This window comes from Protopterus annectens, chromosome 2.part1 (assembly GCF_019279795.1).
Source record: "Protopterus annectens isolate FY-2018-M chromosome 2.part1, PAN1.0, whole genome shotgun sequence".
NCBI lineage: Eukaryota > Metazoa > Chordata > Ceratodontiformes > Protopteridae > Protopterus > Protopterus annectens.
Genome location: NC_056729.1, coordinates 1,571,291,947 through 1,571,310,385, shown reverse-complemented (window position 1 = coordinate 1,571,310,385; position 18,439 = coordinate 1,571,291,947). Strand labels below are relative to the sequence as shown.

The 18,439-nt window shown below is 39.5% G+C and overlaps 1 protein-coding gene across 1 annotated transcript; it reads right to left on the bottom strand.

Annotated features, from left to right (window-relative positions):
• Positions 1–14,364: 14,364 nt before the first annotated feature.
• HES3 (hes family bHLH transcription factor 3) lies at positions 14,365–18,076 on the bottom strand. Its single transcript, XM_044063406.1, has 3 exons — positions 17,989–18,076; positions 17,706–17,787; positions 14,365–17,101 (listed from the first exon to the last, which is right to left on the bottom strand). The coding sequence occupies exons 1-3, from the start codon at positions 18,067–18,069 to the stop codon at positions 16,614–16,616; spliced, it is 651 nt and encodes a 216-aa protein (XP_043919341.1). The 5' UTR covers positions 18,070–18,076; the 3' UTR covers positions 14,365–16,613.
• Positions 18,077–18,439: the final 363 nt, after the last annotated feature.

Below are 18,439 nucleotides of genomic sequence, written 5' to 3'. Positions count from 1 at the left end.
ACCTTTCTCCTTATCCAGCCTGGTGAGAGGCACATCTGTGTGTTTCACAATGGGGTCTCCTATGACTAATATGTTGAATTTATGGTTAGGCCTTAGTGGTTGTGAGACACGAGTGTGTGTGGACTATGCATGGTATTTGATGGAGTTAGTGTGTTTTTGCCTCCAAAGTCTCTCTTGTTTGTTTTTGTTTTTGTTGAGAACCTCCACATATGTTGGTGTGTGTTGTGTAGTTGTGGGTGGTGTTTGAGGTGTACTGATTGTGTTGACAACCGTCTCAGTGCCAGATATACTGGCTTGTGAGGGAGAGAGCATAGACTCTAGGGTCTTAATGTAACTGCATCTCTCACAAATTGTGTCCCTAGGTGACCACTGACAAATATACCCCAATTAACAGTAGCACCATAACCCCTTCCAAGCCAGCAAACTCTCTCCTCATAGCACATCTCAATATATGCAGCATTAATAATAAAATCCCACACCTTCATGCCCTTCTAGATGTCCACCAATTTGATATCCTATGCCTATCTGAAACATGGCTTAAACCCACAATCAAAGACAATGAAGTCACCCCTCCAGGTTATAATATCATTAGAAAAGACCGTACTACCAAAAAGGGAGGAGGGGTTGCAATCCTCCATAAAACCACACTACAAATTAGCACCCTTGACCTCAACCCACCCTTAGACAACAAAGCTGAAATTCTGATCACTAAACTTCAGGTCAACCCTAATAAAGCCATTAATGTCATCTGCCTTTACTTAACACCTGGTAACAATATTAACACCCTCAAAAAATATCTTGAATTGGCTTACTATCAACCTCCCACAGGAAACTATAATTCTAGGTGAGCTTAATATTGATTGGCAGTCCTGTAATAGTTCACACCCTTCTACCCATATCAACCTATATGGCTTTACTCAAACTATCAACTCCTCTACCAGAACTCACAAGCCCAACAACAAAGAAACTATCCTGGACTGGATTCTTACTAATAACCCTCTACATTCCTATAAAGTAGGAACCCTCCCAGATGATCTAAGTGACCACTCCCTAACCTATTTTATTAGATCTAAAACCAACCTTACACATCCCAATACTACCAGAACTGTTCGCTCCAAAAAACAACTTAACTATGATCTATTCCTTACAGAACTTAAACAATGCAATTGGACACCTCTAAAATATCTTCCACTTGATGAAGCAGTATCATATTTTAATTCCACATTCTTATCCATCCTGAACCACCATGCCCCACTACGTTCAATTAGATGTAAAGCTAAACCAGCTCCCTGGCTCTCAAACACTTCAAGGCATAAAATCCATCTGAGAAACAAAGCTTGGGTTAAATGACGTTCTACAAAAAACCCATTAGATCACTTAATTTTCAAACAACTAAGAAATGACACTAAAAAAGCCATTGTACTAGATAAGAAGAACTTTTACCTCCAAATACAGCAAACCCATGTTAATAAACCACAAATGTTCTGGAAAAGCATTAACAAACTTCTTCATCCAGGACAATCAGTCACCCCTAACCCTCTAGGCTCGAACCCAGATAATCCCATCGACACTGCCAACTCCTTTAACTCCTTCTTTACCAATGCCATCCAATCTCTTGCTAGTCATCTTACACCAGACATTGCTAACCTTCCTAATTCATCTGTAAATCCTCCACCTTCCTTTCTATTCCATCCAGTGCCCACATCCACTATTTGCTCTCTACTACGTAAACTTAAACCTTCCACCCCCTCAGCTGACCAACTCCCAGCAGAATACCTTCAAATAGGTGCTAAATCTATTGCATACCCTATATCCATTCTTATCAATAGAACCATTCGTGATGGAAATATCCCATCCACCTGGAAGATTTCCTAAATCATTCCTCTACACAAAGGTGGGAACTCAAATGATTTCTCTAATTTTCGTCCCATAGCCTTGCTATCTCCCCTTGCAAAAATTATGGAAAAGTGTATTCAGAAACAACTACTCAACCATCTGCTCCAAAATAAACTTCTGGCTAACTGTCAACATGGCTTCAGACCTTACCATAGTACCACCACTGCCCTGCTATCATTTACAGATTGTATTAACAATAATCGTAACAACGGCCTTCATTCCTCAGCAGTATTTGTTGATTTATCCAAAGCCTTTGACATGGTTCATCACCACCTGCTCTTACACATCATGCAATCTCTGTCCTTAGACCCATTAACTATCAACTGGTTCAAATCTTACCTTGATAACAGAAAACAAGCAGTACTCTGGCACAATAATCTATCAAATCTCCTACCTATATCCCTTGGTGTTCCTCAGGGCTCCATATTAGGGCCACTCCTATTTTCCATCTACACTAAATATCTTCACTCAGCAATTCCTTACTCCACCTGCATTCAATATGCACATGACTCCACCATTATCTGCTCAGCTACCTCTCAAATTGAACTGCAAACCTTGACCCAGAATGCATTCAACACTGTGGAACAATGGTTTACTAACCGCTGCCTCCTCCTTAATCCCAAGAAAACAAAACTGCTACTCTTCTCCCCAACACACAAGTCCACCCCCATACAATTTTCACTTTCATCCAACAATGGTACTGTTATCTCTCCAGACCCAACTACCAAGCTCCTAGGAATAACTATTGACAACAACCTCAACTTTGACACACATAATAACACCACAATAAAAACTGTCAACAAGAAACTTGGATCCCTCTATAGAATCAAACCTATCCTCACTACAACAGCCAGGACTGCTATAGCCAGAACTCATCTCATCTCTACTCTACTCTATGCCTCACCCATATTCACAAACCTTTCTAAAACCAACATTAACAAGCTCACTGTATCATATAATAACATTGCTAGATTTGCTGCTGCCTCCCCTTACCATACTCATCACTGTCTAAACCTTTTACAACTTGATTGGTTAGAATTTCATCAGCATCTTTATCTTTCTCAGCTTACTATTGCCCATAAAAGCATGTATCAACCCTCAAATACTCCTATTCTCTCAAGACTACTTACCCCCTACCATAATCATAAAAACTTACGCTCAGCTAATAAACTACTGTTTAACACCTGTAGAGCTCATAACCTAGCAGGTGACTCCCTCTTCTGTAACACCGTTGGTAAACTATGGAATCTACTACCTACTGAACTTACAACTCTCTCCTCTCATACACTTTTCAAAAAGAAGCTCAAGCTTCATCTCAAAAAACACTGGTTATGTTCCTGTATTACCCCTGACTAATTTGCTTTATCCTCTAGCATTAACCATCTGCATCAACGTCCATTCACTTTCTAACCTTTTATTTATTTTTTATTTTTTTCTGAATCCTGGGACTTCAGTCTTCACAAATCTTTTTAAGTCTTCACATATATTTCCTTATTATCAACATTGGTAACTGCCTTCCACACTATACATTGTATTGATTCTATGTTGACTTTTTTAAAACCTTACTTAAAATGTTTCTATCATATTATTTATCTAGAATTTTTCATGACCTTATTTAAAAATGTGTATCTTTTATTTTTATTATTACTTTATTTCTCTTCTTTTCTATTTTGTCATTTTATATGTTGTTATTGTTTTTTATCTTTATTATCTATACTATTTTGCACATGGAGCTTTTCTCCCCGGGCCTCTACTGAAAATGGACATGTATCCAGCTAGACTAGCCCGGTCAACAAATGTAAAATAAAATAAATAAATAAATAAATAAAGTATTAGTAGATGGTGAGGCAGTTGCTACAATGTCTCAGGATGCCCATATCAACCAGGCTGGCAGGAGAAACCATAGGAAATTGTCCATCCATATTTGTCAGAATCTGAGGGAGAGGCCAGGGAGAGCTAAGGGATAGGCCTAAAGTCCAAGTGTTGAAACCAAAACTAAGAGGCTTAGAATAACATTTACAGTTTAAACAGGCTAAAAACAAGCAGTAATAAATGCAGCAGAAAAGATGTAATTAAACACTTTAGATAACAAGTAGCAGAAAAAGCAAGATGAAGCAATAGAGTAGGAGGAGGAAACACAAATAGCATAAAAGCAGCTGAATAAAGTGTTTTTTTTTTTTTTTTTTTTGAGGAACAAAAGATAATTCAAGGTTAAGAAACTAATGGGGTTGGCCTTCCCAAATGTTCTGTCTGTATAAGAGTTAATGAGACTGGGCTGGGAGGAGTGTCCCAGGTTAAATTTACAGTTGGGGTAGGCAACTGCAAAACCACCAAATTTAAGAACAAGACAAGAATAGGGAGGGTGGGAAACTATACTACAGCTACTAGCTACACTATTTTAGGCAGAAAACACTACAGAAATTATCACAGCAGAAGAATAGCAGTGAGACACTTCATGAAAGTTATAGATAGAAAAAGGAGCAAGGAGACTTTAGAGAATACTTTTAACTGCAAGCAAATCAGTTATATGACACACTCCCTAGCAGGAAAATCAGAACAAACATATGCTTAACAAATGGAAAAAAATTCTAGTTATTACCTTTCACACATGAGACTTAGCTAAAAAAGCTTTACAACCAGTGAGACAGTAACAAAAGTGATTTAACAGGCCCGGTAAGGCAGACAATTGCAGTACAACAGTGCAGATTCATTTACAGCAATAAAACACAGTAAGATGTAGGCAGCAGACAATACAAAGTGCAATAAATGGTAAGAATAAGCAATAACTAGTAAAAATAAGCAAGAAAACAGGATACTTGTTATATAGCACAGATCAGGGTTGAGGTCAGTGCCCCTTCTCCGCTCAGCTCAGTGTGAATAAGCAGAAATCCTCTGAAAGGTAGGGCTCAAGTACTAGAAGGTTCAAATCTGAAACAACTTTAAAAAAAGCTCACAGCCACCTTTACCAGCCAGTGGCCAATCAACACAATAGTTTCACTAAAGCGTAGAATGGCTTCTGCTAATCCAAGATGGCCTGGAAAATGTGCTCATAACAAACAGCCACTGCAAACAACAACCAGGCCCAGAGACAGCAAATCTGAAATTGGACTATGTACAGCTACTAGCTACACTATTTTAGGCAGAAAACACTACAGAAATGTTTATCAAAGCAGAAGAACAGCAGTGAGAGACTTTGAACATTTTAAACAGAAACATGAACAAGGAGACTCTATAAAATGCTTTTAACTGCAAATAAATAAGTTATATGATACACTCCTTGGCAGGAAAATCAGAACAAACAGATGCTTAACAAATGGAAAAAATTTCCAGTTAATACCTTTCATACAGTGAAATAGCTAAAAAAGCTTTACAAACTGTGAGACAGTAACAAAAGTGATTTAACAAGCCCAGTAATGCAGACAATGGCAGTGCAACAAGAAAAATACAGTAAAAAGTTGGCAGCAGACAATAAAAAGTGCAATAAGTGGTAAGAATAAGCAATAACTAGCAGAAATAAGCAAGAAAACAGGATAATTATTGCTATATATCACAGATCAGAGTTGTGGTCAGTGTCCCTCCCCTGTTCAGCTCAGTGTGGAATGGATGTTCCTCTGGTGGCCCAGTTGGGGAGAAATCTGTTGGGTGTGTGACTCCAAAAACCATACCAGAAGGTACTCTGTGTTGCTGAACTGGGCACAAATTGCCACCACACCTCTACAATTAATAGGCATTGTAACTGCCAACCCCCCAATGAAATATGCACTGTCATTAGAGCCCTAAGCATTAATTCTCCTTTGACCACCACATATCCACTGTTGTTAGAAAAGCCTTCTATCTCACTCAACTGATTATTATGGGCATCTCCTCTTAGTCAAAAGAGGTTGTCATTCCCCTCTACGTATTCTTCATCAGGACCATACTAGAATAGTGCACCCTTTGATATGTGCATGACCTAACCCAACATGGAATAAAACAGCATTTCCTTTCAAAATATCACAGATATCAGCTCTCTGTATTATGAAGAACATATAAAAGTCCTGTCTTTTCTGTTTCTTACAAACATCTATGTAGCAATCTATGCCTGGCCTACACAGCTGCATATGAAAGAATCCTGCTTATCTACTGTGTATCCACAAGACTGGTGGCAACACAAATACAAGATCAAGGGACCTAATTCTGTATTGTAACATGAATAAGACTTGTTGGCATGAGAGAAATTTCTCCCAAAGAATATCCTTCATTATCTTTTAGTCTAATGTAGGTGAATGGATGGAAAATCACAAATTGACCAAAGGCCTAGCACCCCTATCCCTTATGAACAAGGGAATAACTAACTGGGTACACTAGTGGAACTCTAGTAGCTATGCTTCAAAAGGCTTAACTGACTTATTGCCTGATTATCAACTTATGATCCTAAGAACCTATATAAACAGTGCAGACCCTTCCAAACCACTCTCAGAAAAGGTCACTTCACCTCGTCCATGAAGACCTGCCAAAGAGGGCACCATTGACCCCTCAGTGACCCCCTCAGGTCATCTCCAGCAAAGGGACCATCATCTCTTTGCTGAGAAGTATCCCTGTTAGACACTGATGACCCAGCACCAAAAACGTTGGCCAGTACCGACTAAAGTGAGTGTGGTGTCACTGCCTTCTCTTTTCACAAATGTACCTTCAGAAGGATGACACAATACAAAAATGATTACACACATATTCTAGAAATACAGCTACAGTTGTACAGGGGACTAGTACAGATGTCATACGCAACCCATTGCCAAGAAAGCTGCTCTGGCCTTCCATGCCTCTGTAAGGTTTTGTTCCTCCTCTGCTGAAAAACAAAGTATGTACCCTTAAGTATGCAAGTAATACAGGTATCAGAAGATAATAATATTGCTAATAAATGAATGGACCACCTTTAGTTTGTTAAAGTGCATTCTTTTCTAATGCATTTTGTTCTAATTAAACTTATTGAACAGAATATAGTTTGAAAAGAATGAATAGAAATATAGTATTTTTGTATGATTGCTGAATACAGGAAATAGGGAAATGTTTCCTTGTCTCTAGTGTTTTTCAGTCCCAGAGCTGGTATATGTAAGTTATTGGGTGTGTGGAGGATCTAGTTCTTCACATGGGGGAGCATCATGGCTTGCCCGAGCAAAAATGCACGTATTTGAGTAAATCTACTTTGTTCAAGTAGTCTGTTTTTTTTTTTATTATTTACTTCATCAAGAGTAATATATCCAACTGGATCTTATCAAGCACAAATGCTCAAAACTTACCCTAGCAAAAACTCTGCTTTGTAAAGGTTATTTAATTTTCACTTCTGTGTAGATATGACTTTATAAATGAAAACACCAGCTGCTGCTCTGGTTATATTACACATTGGAATTGTAAATGACAACTGCCTTATCACTTACACCATTGTCGTGCATTGTAACTCTCTGCCTCTTGCGGCCCAGGTCATGGCTAAAAAGGGTCTGGTAACTAGCCCATTTACCAAATTAGCAAACTGAAATTAAAAAAAAAATAAATAAAGCATACAGGTTATGACCAGTGGCATTCCACTGGCACAACACCTGGGATGCCTCATCAGGCTGCATGCAAATATTTATGTAGTTTTATCTCTTCCCTGAAACCTATCTGCACACAATTTGTCACTTATGCTAGTGATCATGAGCAATGATGGTCATCAGAATTAGTACATGGTACACCGCTTCAAGGTAAATGCTCCTTAGTTCTACCTCTTCACTGTCACAGACTGCATGTTAATACAATGGATAATGCTAATGGTCATGTTGTGGCAGCTTGACCCTGTCACAGGAGGATGTGAGTCCTGACTCCACTCAGAGTATGTGGCTACCATATTCACCTGCAATGATCCTGTCCCATCTCATAACATAACATTCACCTGTCACTGTGTTCTTCCCCCTCTGCAAGTGATGAGGACTGTGCTCTGGCCAACACCCTCCAACATTTGCTGGTATGGTGATGTCTGAAACACAGCATGGTCACTCTGTGCACTGCCAGTACAGCCAGGGTGTGATAATACACATATTATTTTGTTCTGTGTTGTCTGTGTCAATGATATAGACTGGATATTACTGCTTTGCTAGTATGACACTGTATTGTCACAACCTTGGCCAACTCACACCTGAAGGAACTATTGTTATGAGCGAGCCTGCCAAAATGTTCACCTGCTGCTCCCACTTTTTATACAATGTCATGTTGTGCAGCATGTGGCACACCATAAAATCATACTACATATTTCTGGGCTGTATTGAAATGCCCCTCCTGACATAGTCAGTAGATGTGTGCTGTGAATAGGCTGAACACCCACTTCAAATACGTTATGCATTTCAGCATGGTCTGCATTTTAGCCTGTGGATGGTGGTCATCAACCAAAACTAGCTAGAATTGTCTGCAACACAGGAAAAAACAGCATATTATATGTGTCCTGCTCATGCTTCTATGTGGACAGACATATATAAGCTGTGTGTCCACCTACCAACTAAATGACTTTGTGAGAGCTCCCCTTGCATAAACCTTTGCTATAGGCTGGATATGTGCCAGATGTAAGAATCGTGTGAACTGGCTGGGTAGTGTACATTCACATTATATATAGTGCCCTGGGCATTACAAATAGCCTAACAGTTAAGGGACTACAAGCCCTTCTTGTTCCAGCATTTATTGTAATTTAAAAGCTTGTTTTTTTTTTCACATATTGTTCTTATTTGACTGCCTGTACGTTTAAAAAGTCGTTTTTTTGTTTATATAATTTGTTTAACTGTTGTAGGCGACACACTAAAGTGTGATAGCCTTTTCTGATCGCTTGTAGTCGTTTAAAGCTGTTTTAAGTGTACTTTTTACTGTTTTTGCCTTATCTTTAAAAAAAAAAAAAAAAAAACAAACAAAAACATTCCTTGTTTCCTGCCTTTCTAAGCTAGTATAGTCCAGTTTTCAGGCTAGTGTTGAATTCAGGGCTGTGTTACAAGTTTCTGAGTTGCCCATACCTTACCTGGATAGAGGGAAGTTTCTCTGTTCACCTGTGAGGGAGGGGAACTTTGAGCAGCCATCTGTCCCTGGAGGAGTGGTTCCAGCCCAGAAGTTAGTTTAAAAACTGCATTTGCACGGTTTTACGCGCCTGCCAAACTGGTTAGCTAGGGTTAAATTATTCCCAGCTCCACTAAGTCTCCTCTTCAGTTTTTCCCTTGAAACTAGTCTAACTCTCAACCTAAGCACTCAAAAAACATTCTACAGTCCAGCACGTGATCAGACCTAATAGCAAGCACTAATATACCCTGACACTTGATTGCCCAGTAGGGCAAGGCTCTTTATCCACCCCTCACCAACCAAGCGACTAAGCAGCTCACCCTACTATTCAGGCATGACCAAAGGGCAACTTCAGGTGTACTCTCCAGTCCAGCTGGTGAACCTGGATATCCTGAGGCAATGTTACAACTGCCTAATGTACACAGACAACTCTCTCCTCCTACCACAAAACACTAACATATGTGAGAGATGCAATAAAACAGTCAAACTAGAGGCTAAGGTCTATCCACCCAAGACTGGAACAGACAGTCATGAGGAGAAGGTTAACACTTGCACCACACCTCCAGCCTCACATAGATCTACTAAACCAGCACTGGCAAAAAATACACATAAATACACTAAATCATACTTGGAAGCTCTAAATAAAAACCTGCAAAAGCATCACAGAGCTCCAAAGCAGACACCCAAAAAACCTGCACTTCCCATCACAAACCAGACAACACATAAAACACAAAATCAATGTGCCGCACAATCACAGCCCTTAAGGTGAAATTACATACATAACACACTAGTAATAGGTGACTCTATAGTCAGGCACACTGACGTCCCACTCACTAGGCTGGACAAGGAGAAGGTTACCGTTAGCTGCCTGTCGGGAGCCAGAATCCGCCACATAACACAAGCACTCAGGTCACTCCAGAACAAGTACAAACATGACTCTGTCATTGTTCATGTTGGTGTGAATAACCTGAGACGTACCTCCCTGGACTACATGAAAAGAGACATGGAAGAGCTCCCTGATCATGTAGCCTAGGAGGGTATGACTAGCATCCTGCCCTCACCAAGAATGATACTTCAGTATAAAGAAAACATGATCAGTTTTAACAACTGGCTAAGCGTCTGCTGTCATTCAAAGGGGATCCAGTGTCTGTCAGCCTGGGACGACATGCTCGACAAGCTGCGTTGCTTCGCAAGAGATGGCTTGCACTGGTCACCCCTAGCCTTTCGAATACTGGCCAAGGCTCTTGCTGCCCTGATAGTGCCTTTTTTAGGCAAGGCTCAAACGTCAAACCCACCTCCATAAACAGCACAAATAAAAAAATGAGGGTTATGCTACTCAACGCCAGGAGTTTAAATCTCAAAATGCACGCGCTTGAAGCACTCTTCATTATGGAGAACGTCACATCTGTGCAGTAACTGAAACCTGGTTCAAGGCTCCAGAAAGCACTCCAGCACTACTGGGCTACAACTCATACCACACATTTTGGCCACAGAACACGGACCGAAACACAAAAGGAGGGGGTGTATCCATATTCATCAAGGATACCTACACCACCAAGTTAGTGGTGCAGCATGATACCTCTGAGATCATCCATGTGCAACTAACATCGGGCAAATCTGCAATGCAAATTGTGGCCTGCTACAGATCACCCTCCATGACCCAGGACCACCACTCTGCCTTTCTGGAGACACTGGAAATCATGAAGGTCCTACCGAACATCCTGATATTGGGTGATTTCAATTACCCTACCATTAACTGGGAAAACTACTTGAGTACAAACTCCCAGGCTCAGCTCTTCCTGGAATTTATCAACTCAAATGCCCTGGATCAGCTGGTAAACTCCCCTACCAGAGGTGAAAACATATTGGACCTGGTCATCACCAACATGGGCGACAGGTGTTCCGCACCGGAGGTCAACCTGTCACTGGTTAGATCAGACCATAAACTCAACACTTTGGATGTCCACACCCCACCACTACCCCCAACCAAGGAAACCACAGTGAAAAACTTTTCTAAAGCAAACTTCACCTTACTTAAGACACAGGTGGTAAGTTTCACAGCCCCCACGCTAAAGGATAAAGCTGCCCAAGATGCAGAATCCTTTACAAATGCACTCTATGAGCACCTACAAGGATGCATGGATCATGCCATCCCTAGCAAAACCAAGACTCACTCCCTTAAGAGAAGGAAACCAGTCTGGTGGACTCCTGTCATAAACAGGTTATACAATAAAAGGAGGAACTAGTTCAGAAATCCCAAGAAGGAAAGACATCCCTGATCAGTATCAGTAAGAAACTAAGGTCCCTCAGAAAATCATCCAAGGCTAACTTCGAAAGAAAAATAGCCAAGGATTCAAAAGATAACCACAAAGTCTTCTTTAGCTATGTCAAGAATCTAAGTGGCAACTCTCAGATATGCTCTGAGCTAGTACAAAATAGCACAAAATATACTGAACCTACTGATATTGCCAACATCCTGGCAGATAGATTCAGTGCAAACTTCACCCCCCTCTCACCTCCAAAAGGGCCCACAACAATACCAGAAAAGTGTAATGTCCTGGAAATCACAGATGCACAGGTGAAAACAGCCCTTTCAAAAGCCAAAAACAGTGCCAGTGGGGCCAGATGGTGTCCCAGGATGCATCTTGCACGAACTACAGAACGAAATAACCCCCCACCTAAACATGCTGTTCAACCTCAGCCTCTCTGCAGGCTATGGGCCCATAGAATGGTCCACAGCAATGGTTATTCCACTCCACAAAGGAAGGGCCACAACTGACCCTGGTAACTATTGCCCCATAAGTCTGACTAGCCTGGTCTGCAAGGCTATGGAGCGCATCATCATGGAACTCATTAACAAAGACACTGGGAACCTCCAAACACTTGACCTGACCCATTTTGGCTTTGTTAAGGACAGATCATGCCTACTAAACCTGGCTGACTTCTTTGAGACAGTCACCAAGGCCATAGATGAGGGAAACATGGTTCACACAGCCTACCTTGACCTCGCCAAGGCGTTCAACACCATTCCTCACTTGGGTATTATAGAAAAACTCACAAGCCTGAACATAAACCCCCTACGTCACAAGATGGGTTGCCAACTGGCTCACAGACAGAACTCACATGGTTAGAATAGCAGGCTCCAGGTCTGACTCTAAACCAGTCACAAGTGGTGTCCCACAAGGCTCGGTCCTGGGACCCCTACTGTTTGGCATATACTTCTCAGAGGTACAGGCAAACACAGAAGGACTATGGCTAACCAAGTTCGTCGATGACTGCAAACTGGGAGCCATAATTGACTCTCCGGCTGACATGGTCATCCTCCAAAAAGGCCTTACTGAGACAGACACCTGGTATCAAAGTCATGGCCTCAAGCTAAATGCCAAAAATTGCATAGTCATCCTGTTTGGGAAAAACAAAACACTCACAAATTACCACATAGGTGGCAGCCCCCTTAATACAGAAGAGGTAATAAAAGATATGGGGACCCAGGTAGATAGTAATCTCTCCTTTGACAATCATATTGCCAAAGTAGTTAGGAAATCCTTCTATGTGGCCCATCTAATTACTAAAGGGTTTGCATCTAGAAATAAAGAGGTTATAGTGCCCCTCTACTCGTCACTCATCAGACCCATCATAGAGTACAATGCCTCATTTGGGATGTACCTCACAAGACACTTCCAACAGCTGGAAAGGCCACAAAAGTATCTCACCAAGAGGATTACTGGCCTCAAACATATGTCCTATGTAGCCCGATTGAAAAAACTCCGGCTGTACTCAGTGGCATATCGCTTACTCAGAGGTGATCTCTGCCTGACTTACAAAGCCATGTCCAACTCAGAATTGATGGACATGCTCCACCTAAAGAAATCCAAGTCACTGCAAGCCACGCGCTCTAGTGAGCTAAATCTCGCCACAACAATAAATAGAACATGCTGGAGGGATAGATTTGTGTCACAAAGACTTCCCATGCTTTGGAACAAAATTCCTAACTACATTAGGCAGAGCCCCTCACTAACACTCTTCAAGAGAAACCTTGATGAGTGGATGGGTAACAGAAAATACACCCCTGGGATCACTTCATTGGCCCTGCTTGACAGAGGCTCAGTTAATTAATCAATGGGGCGTCGAAAGCCAACACACACTGGCTAGGCTTATAAATGCCCACAGGCAGATAGCCTAGTACCTACCTATGAATCTATGTATTGCAGTCCTTGTGAACCAAGTGTGGTCTTGATAGCAATATATGTGCCATCTATGGTTTCAGAACCTTGGTGAAATGTGCAATATCATAAAATGTCTGCAAGATGTTGTTTCTCTCTTCTGCAGTCCTGGGGAAAAGAGTTATGTTCCTCCACATGCATTTGGCAGCATAAAGATGTGGTTAGCACAGAGGATTAAGGTTATGAGCTGTTGACAAGCCATTTCCTGTAGTCAATAGTTTGAGTCCCTCAATCTTCATTTGATTATTCTGTGATTTTGAACATGTCACTTAACCATACAGCACTCTGGAACAATTGCAAAATTGTACTTTGCTTATCAATGGCCTCCTGTACTGAATGTCTTGTAACCATCTATGGCATAGGAATCATGAATCTGGCACCTGTGATACCTCTGACATGGCCCCTAATAGTTCACTGAAAGGTTACTGTAGCTAAAATAGCTAAAGCTGCATATACTTTAGTATCCACAGGAATGAGCGTACCACGCACCCTTTGATTTGATTGTGAACAGTACAGTGTTCCTCATGGAATCCCTCTCCATATGGATATAATCCACCACCTGCTGGTCACTCAGCTGATTGCATGCCAGGCTTTGCTGTTGTGGATGGTCACAATGTGTAGCACTACAGGCACTGGCTCCAATTGTGGCCATTAAGACATGCTGCTGCTCTATAGCTATTGCTAATACAAACATCACTCCCTTCATGTTCACCATGAGTCTCAGTCTAAAAAATAAATAAATGCAACAGCACAGCACCCCAGTTCTACATGTTTCTGAATTGGTCTGCCATTTTGGGTGTTATAATTGCATATATCACATGGCCCATTTGAGTGGAGTTCCCCATTTCCATATCATTATGCATGCCAAGCTATTGTGCACCTTGAATGACTACAGAGTCAGTGTCTCTAAATCATCCACATTCTGCATGTTACCACTACCTATGCTAATTTGTAGTGAGCAATATGTTACCTGTCTACTAATTGTGGACTAGAAACTGTTCATAAAATAAAAGGAATCAGTGGCATTGAGTGTAATATTATAGGAATCAACTATGTGCCATATATGTACCTAAGACAAAATGAGGGTTGCTTGATTAAACTCTGACTTGTAAAAATAAATGAAAATACAGTCTTTAAATGAAGCTTTATTATTCAAACACTAACTGAGTAAATGTCAAATAGATATGTCGGTATTTTAATTGATTATGAGAATCAAAACAAGTTGCAACAAATAATGTGACATTCAAGTTGGAATGGTGATATCTTAGATATCATACAGACAAACCTAGGATCTGTCTGTTCCCCACCCATTGTTACACCCTATGAAATTAACACACATAATGACAACACATTCTTTATTCTAAGAGTAAAACTCAAAGTCAAACATAAATAAATCAGTCTTCCTAGACTTTATCAAGGGACACTATGATGCAATAAATCACATACTTATGAAAGATTTTGATACTATCTTTAATTACTCAAATAATTATGATTATGATACTAACAATTGGATCAATGATATTAACACCTGCACTAAGGAACACATACCAGTAAAATACAAATGCACAGATTAATTCAACAATAAAAAAAATGGAATCACAAAACTAACAAAATACACAACAGAACCAACAGGCACTAGTTCGCTCTGAAAATTACTCTAGTTCTACAAAAAAGTCTAGACTGAATAATCCACAGGAGGTGCCTTTTTATATTATAAAATATTCCAGATCTAATGATGCAGTCAGCTTGCATTTAAAAGTTTGAAAGCAGTAATATAATTGAATTTCTTTAGAAAAATGAAATGGAAAATATGTGGCTGCAACCATGTCAGCAATAAAAAATGAAGTGATCACCCAACCACAAAGATATAGAAAATGTGTCTACAAAAAATGTTTGTACAAACTTTATAACCAGGTAAATAAATATATCAAAATGAAATAGAGATAAAGGGAGACAGTCCTTATATACCTATAGACATGACAACCGTTATCACAAGTAATGCTTAAGTTCCTCAGGTCAGCATGTGGTAATGCCCATAACATGAAACAACATGCTGTATTTGTGCCAGTTCACAGAGTTATTATATCCGATCCAAACAATTTTATGTCCATCAACCTAATTAGTAGTCTATACAAATTGATGTAATGAGCCATAATGAAGCGCCTCTAAATTGGCATGGTGCCTGTTTCTGTTAGATATGGAACATTATAGTTTTGTTAATGCAGCATCATGCCTTTTGAATCCCGTGGCATTCATTGAACAGGTGTGCATCTATGTGTTTGTGTATTTATGTGCGTTGGTACATGGTTCCTGCCCCCAATTTAAAGTAACTTAGAAATGTTCATCGTGTGTCTCCCTTCTGTTATATTTGACTGCAGATAATATTTAAAATGTGTCATCCCCACTTTTGTTAGACTTTTAATATGCACCCTTTCAGATAACAATATTCAATAATACTTTATGAAACATTTTGAAAGATGGTGCACTGAACGTATTCTGTCGCGATAGTATTTTAATGGATGCAAAATGTTTTGATCTCTTCCACATTATAGTATTTCAGCTACACAGTAAGTAAAGTTACATACATTCGTGTTCACTTAATATTGTTCAGCAGAGTGTTCCAGCCAAAAGTGAAATAATAAACTATCGCATGTAAAACACTTTAGCCATGGCTGTCTGCAGCACTTTGTATATGTTTTATTTACACACTTAGCTAATTACAAATATACAAAATTTACAGTTTGCAACCAATACCAGTCATTTTCAAACTTACAGAACTCTGGATTTATAAAAATTGCTCCTCTTTTTACTTGAACAAAAGGACAATTCAGTAAAGATCAGCACAACTTCTACACAACAGTATTTTACAGCACTGTGGATTTAGGTTTAATTGAATGAACGGTGCATCCATTATGCTTTGATATAAACGATTCGAACACAAAGGTTCAGTATCCATCATATGGACATCCATCAAACTATCATGCCTAAAGACTAATTCCAAATGTATACATATATATTTTGTTTCTGAGGGAGACAGACGGGATTCTCGAGCCATTGCAATGGCACTTTCATTCAAGTTCACTGCAGGTATTTAATGCGATTCTGGATTTTCATTTGTATGTAATAAGCAAAAGTCAGAAATGCAAAGGAAAACGTTATGTTTAGACAGTAAATATCCTAATATGTTGTACAACAGACCAATACGTGGTTTTCCATTGCATGAGCAATTATTACATATTTTGTAATTATTATTATTATTTTAATTGTACTGTATGTGCCCTACAATTCCTATCAGCAATAATCGTATAATGCACATAAATCACATTACTGTGTAAGAATTTACTGAGATCAAAGTGAGACACTTTATATTTCTCGAGTAAATTATAAGTACACATTCTTATAAAGAATACTATAGTTTTCTGGAGTAAAGTACAACTAAACACCATTTCACCACGGTCTCCAGACTTGCTCCATTGTGTGATTTGTACTTGCAGCCTGTCGATTTGGCAAAGTGTTGAACAGATGAAGGTCAGGAGTCCGTGCACTACTTGGAGTGTCTGTTGTCGGTGTAGGTCCATTTATGGCCAGACCAATAGCATTAATTTTGTGCGAAATGGGATTAATGCCTGGTGTGAAAAGTTGGCTTTGTTCTGATTTTGTGGTCCACATTAAGTATGGGCTCTCCGGCAGCAGGGAATGAACTTTGTCGCTGATAAGAAATTGTGAGGTGCTGTCCGCGGTACTGAAATTTGAAACGCTGTCCGTAGTATTGACATTTAGTCCTTTGCCCACGGCAACATAGCAAGCAATGTCTCTGAGCACACTTAATCTGAGATCCTCACTCAGTTCCCCATTTCGCATAAAATACTGATTCACTCCATTTAAACAACTTCTAAAACCTGCTTCGTACTCCATGCTCCTGTAGGCTGACACCCCTACGGAAAAAATCAAGGACACGAGTTTTATAATTGAATACTTAAATCCTCCTGAAAGCTTCTTTACAATGACTATGGTTTCAGTTATGTTACTTGAAGTTTTTTAGGGAAGCCTAGACTATGATTTTAGGTGATGTTTGTGAATAATTTCTTGGGAAGATAGAAGATGTGTTCCCTATACTAGAATTCTTATTTATCTGCGTGTGATCTGGATATGTCTTCATCAAAAATAATAACTAAATAAACAGCCGCAGGAATACATTTCTTGTTTAAAAACAGCCCGACAGTTCTATTAACTGCCTTATTTTTGTTTGAATGAAATACAATTTAGAAACGAAATATGCGTAAACAGATTCTAACAAAAACATTCAACACAGCAAACTTTAAACACAGTATGGCCTGAAATCCATTTAGGCCCTCTACCTTCCAGGAAATATTTGTCTAAAATACTGCTGCTATAATAACATCTGATTTAATGATTTACTGTCACAGCGATACCCAACATCAAGTCATAAACCTGAAAGAAGGAAAGGGAAAGTATGCCTTGTATTTAGGAATATAATTCGGCAAAATATGGACAAACAATAAAACACTGGTGCCTCACCTTGACGCGTGGTCTGCAGACTTTTCAAATACTTAACAGTTAATTCTAATATATCCGCTTTTTCCAGCTTTCGCTTTTTAATCTGTGGAAGGGAAAATGTTGTTAGAAGTGAGAATTTACTTTGAAATCCGCTAAACTTGCTTATGTAGGATACTATTATGTTTCGATGAATAAGAAGAATAATAAAATGTACAAATATATAATAATATAACGATATAATATAATCGTACAACGACTACGCTGTATCCAAAAACAATTTGCAGATAACGTTCTGTAAACTTACATTGTGAGCATAATGATTTTCCAGCAATGTTTTCAGTTGTTCTAAAGATACGTTAATCCTTGCTCTTCTTTTTTTCTCCATTAGAGGTTTTGATACCTGCATAAGATGGAAAAACATAAAACGTTTTAAAAAGTTCGAAGGTGGTTTAACACCTCGTTTAATCACCCTGCAAACTACTTTTGTCAGATCTTCGATTCTTCGATTCATGTAATGAATATAAGAACGAGGCAGAAAAACATAACATGAAAAAAAACACAAACCTTTCTAAAGTTACAGTGGGGTTTCGATGGAGATTCAGAATTCGACACCATGTCTAGTTTCCTCGATTCTTGTATACCTTCTGATTTCAACAGTTGCGTCTAGGTGGCTCTGTCCTCAGTGATGGCATGCGCCCTGGGATGCAGAATTTATACGAGCAGTGTAGTTTGCATCTCAAAAGCTGCTTGCACCA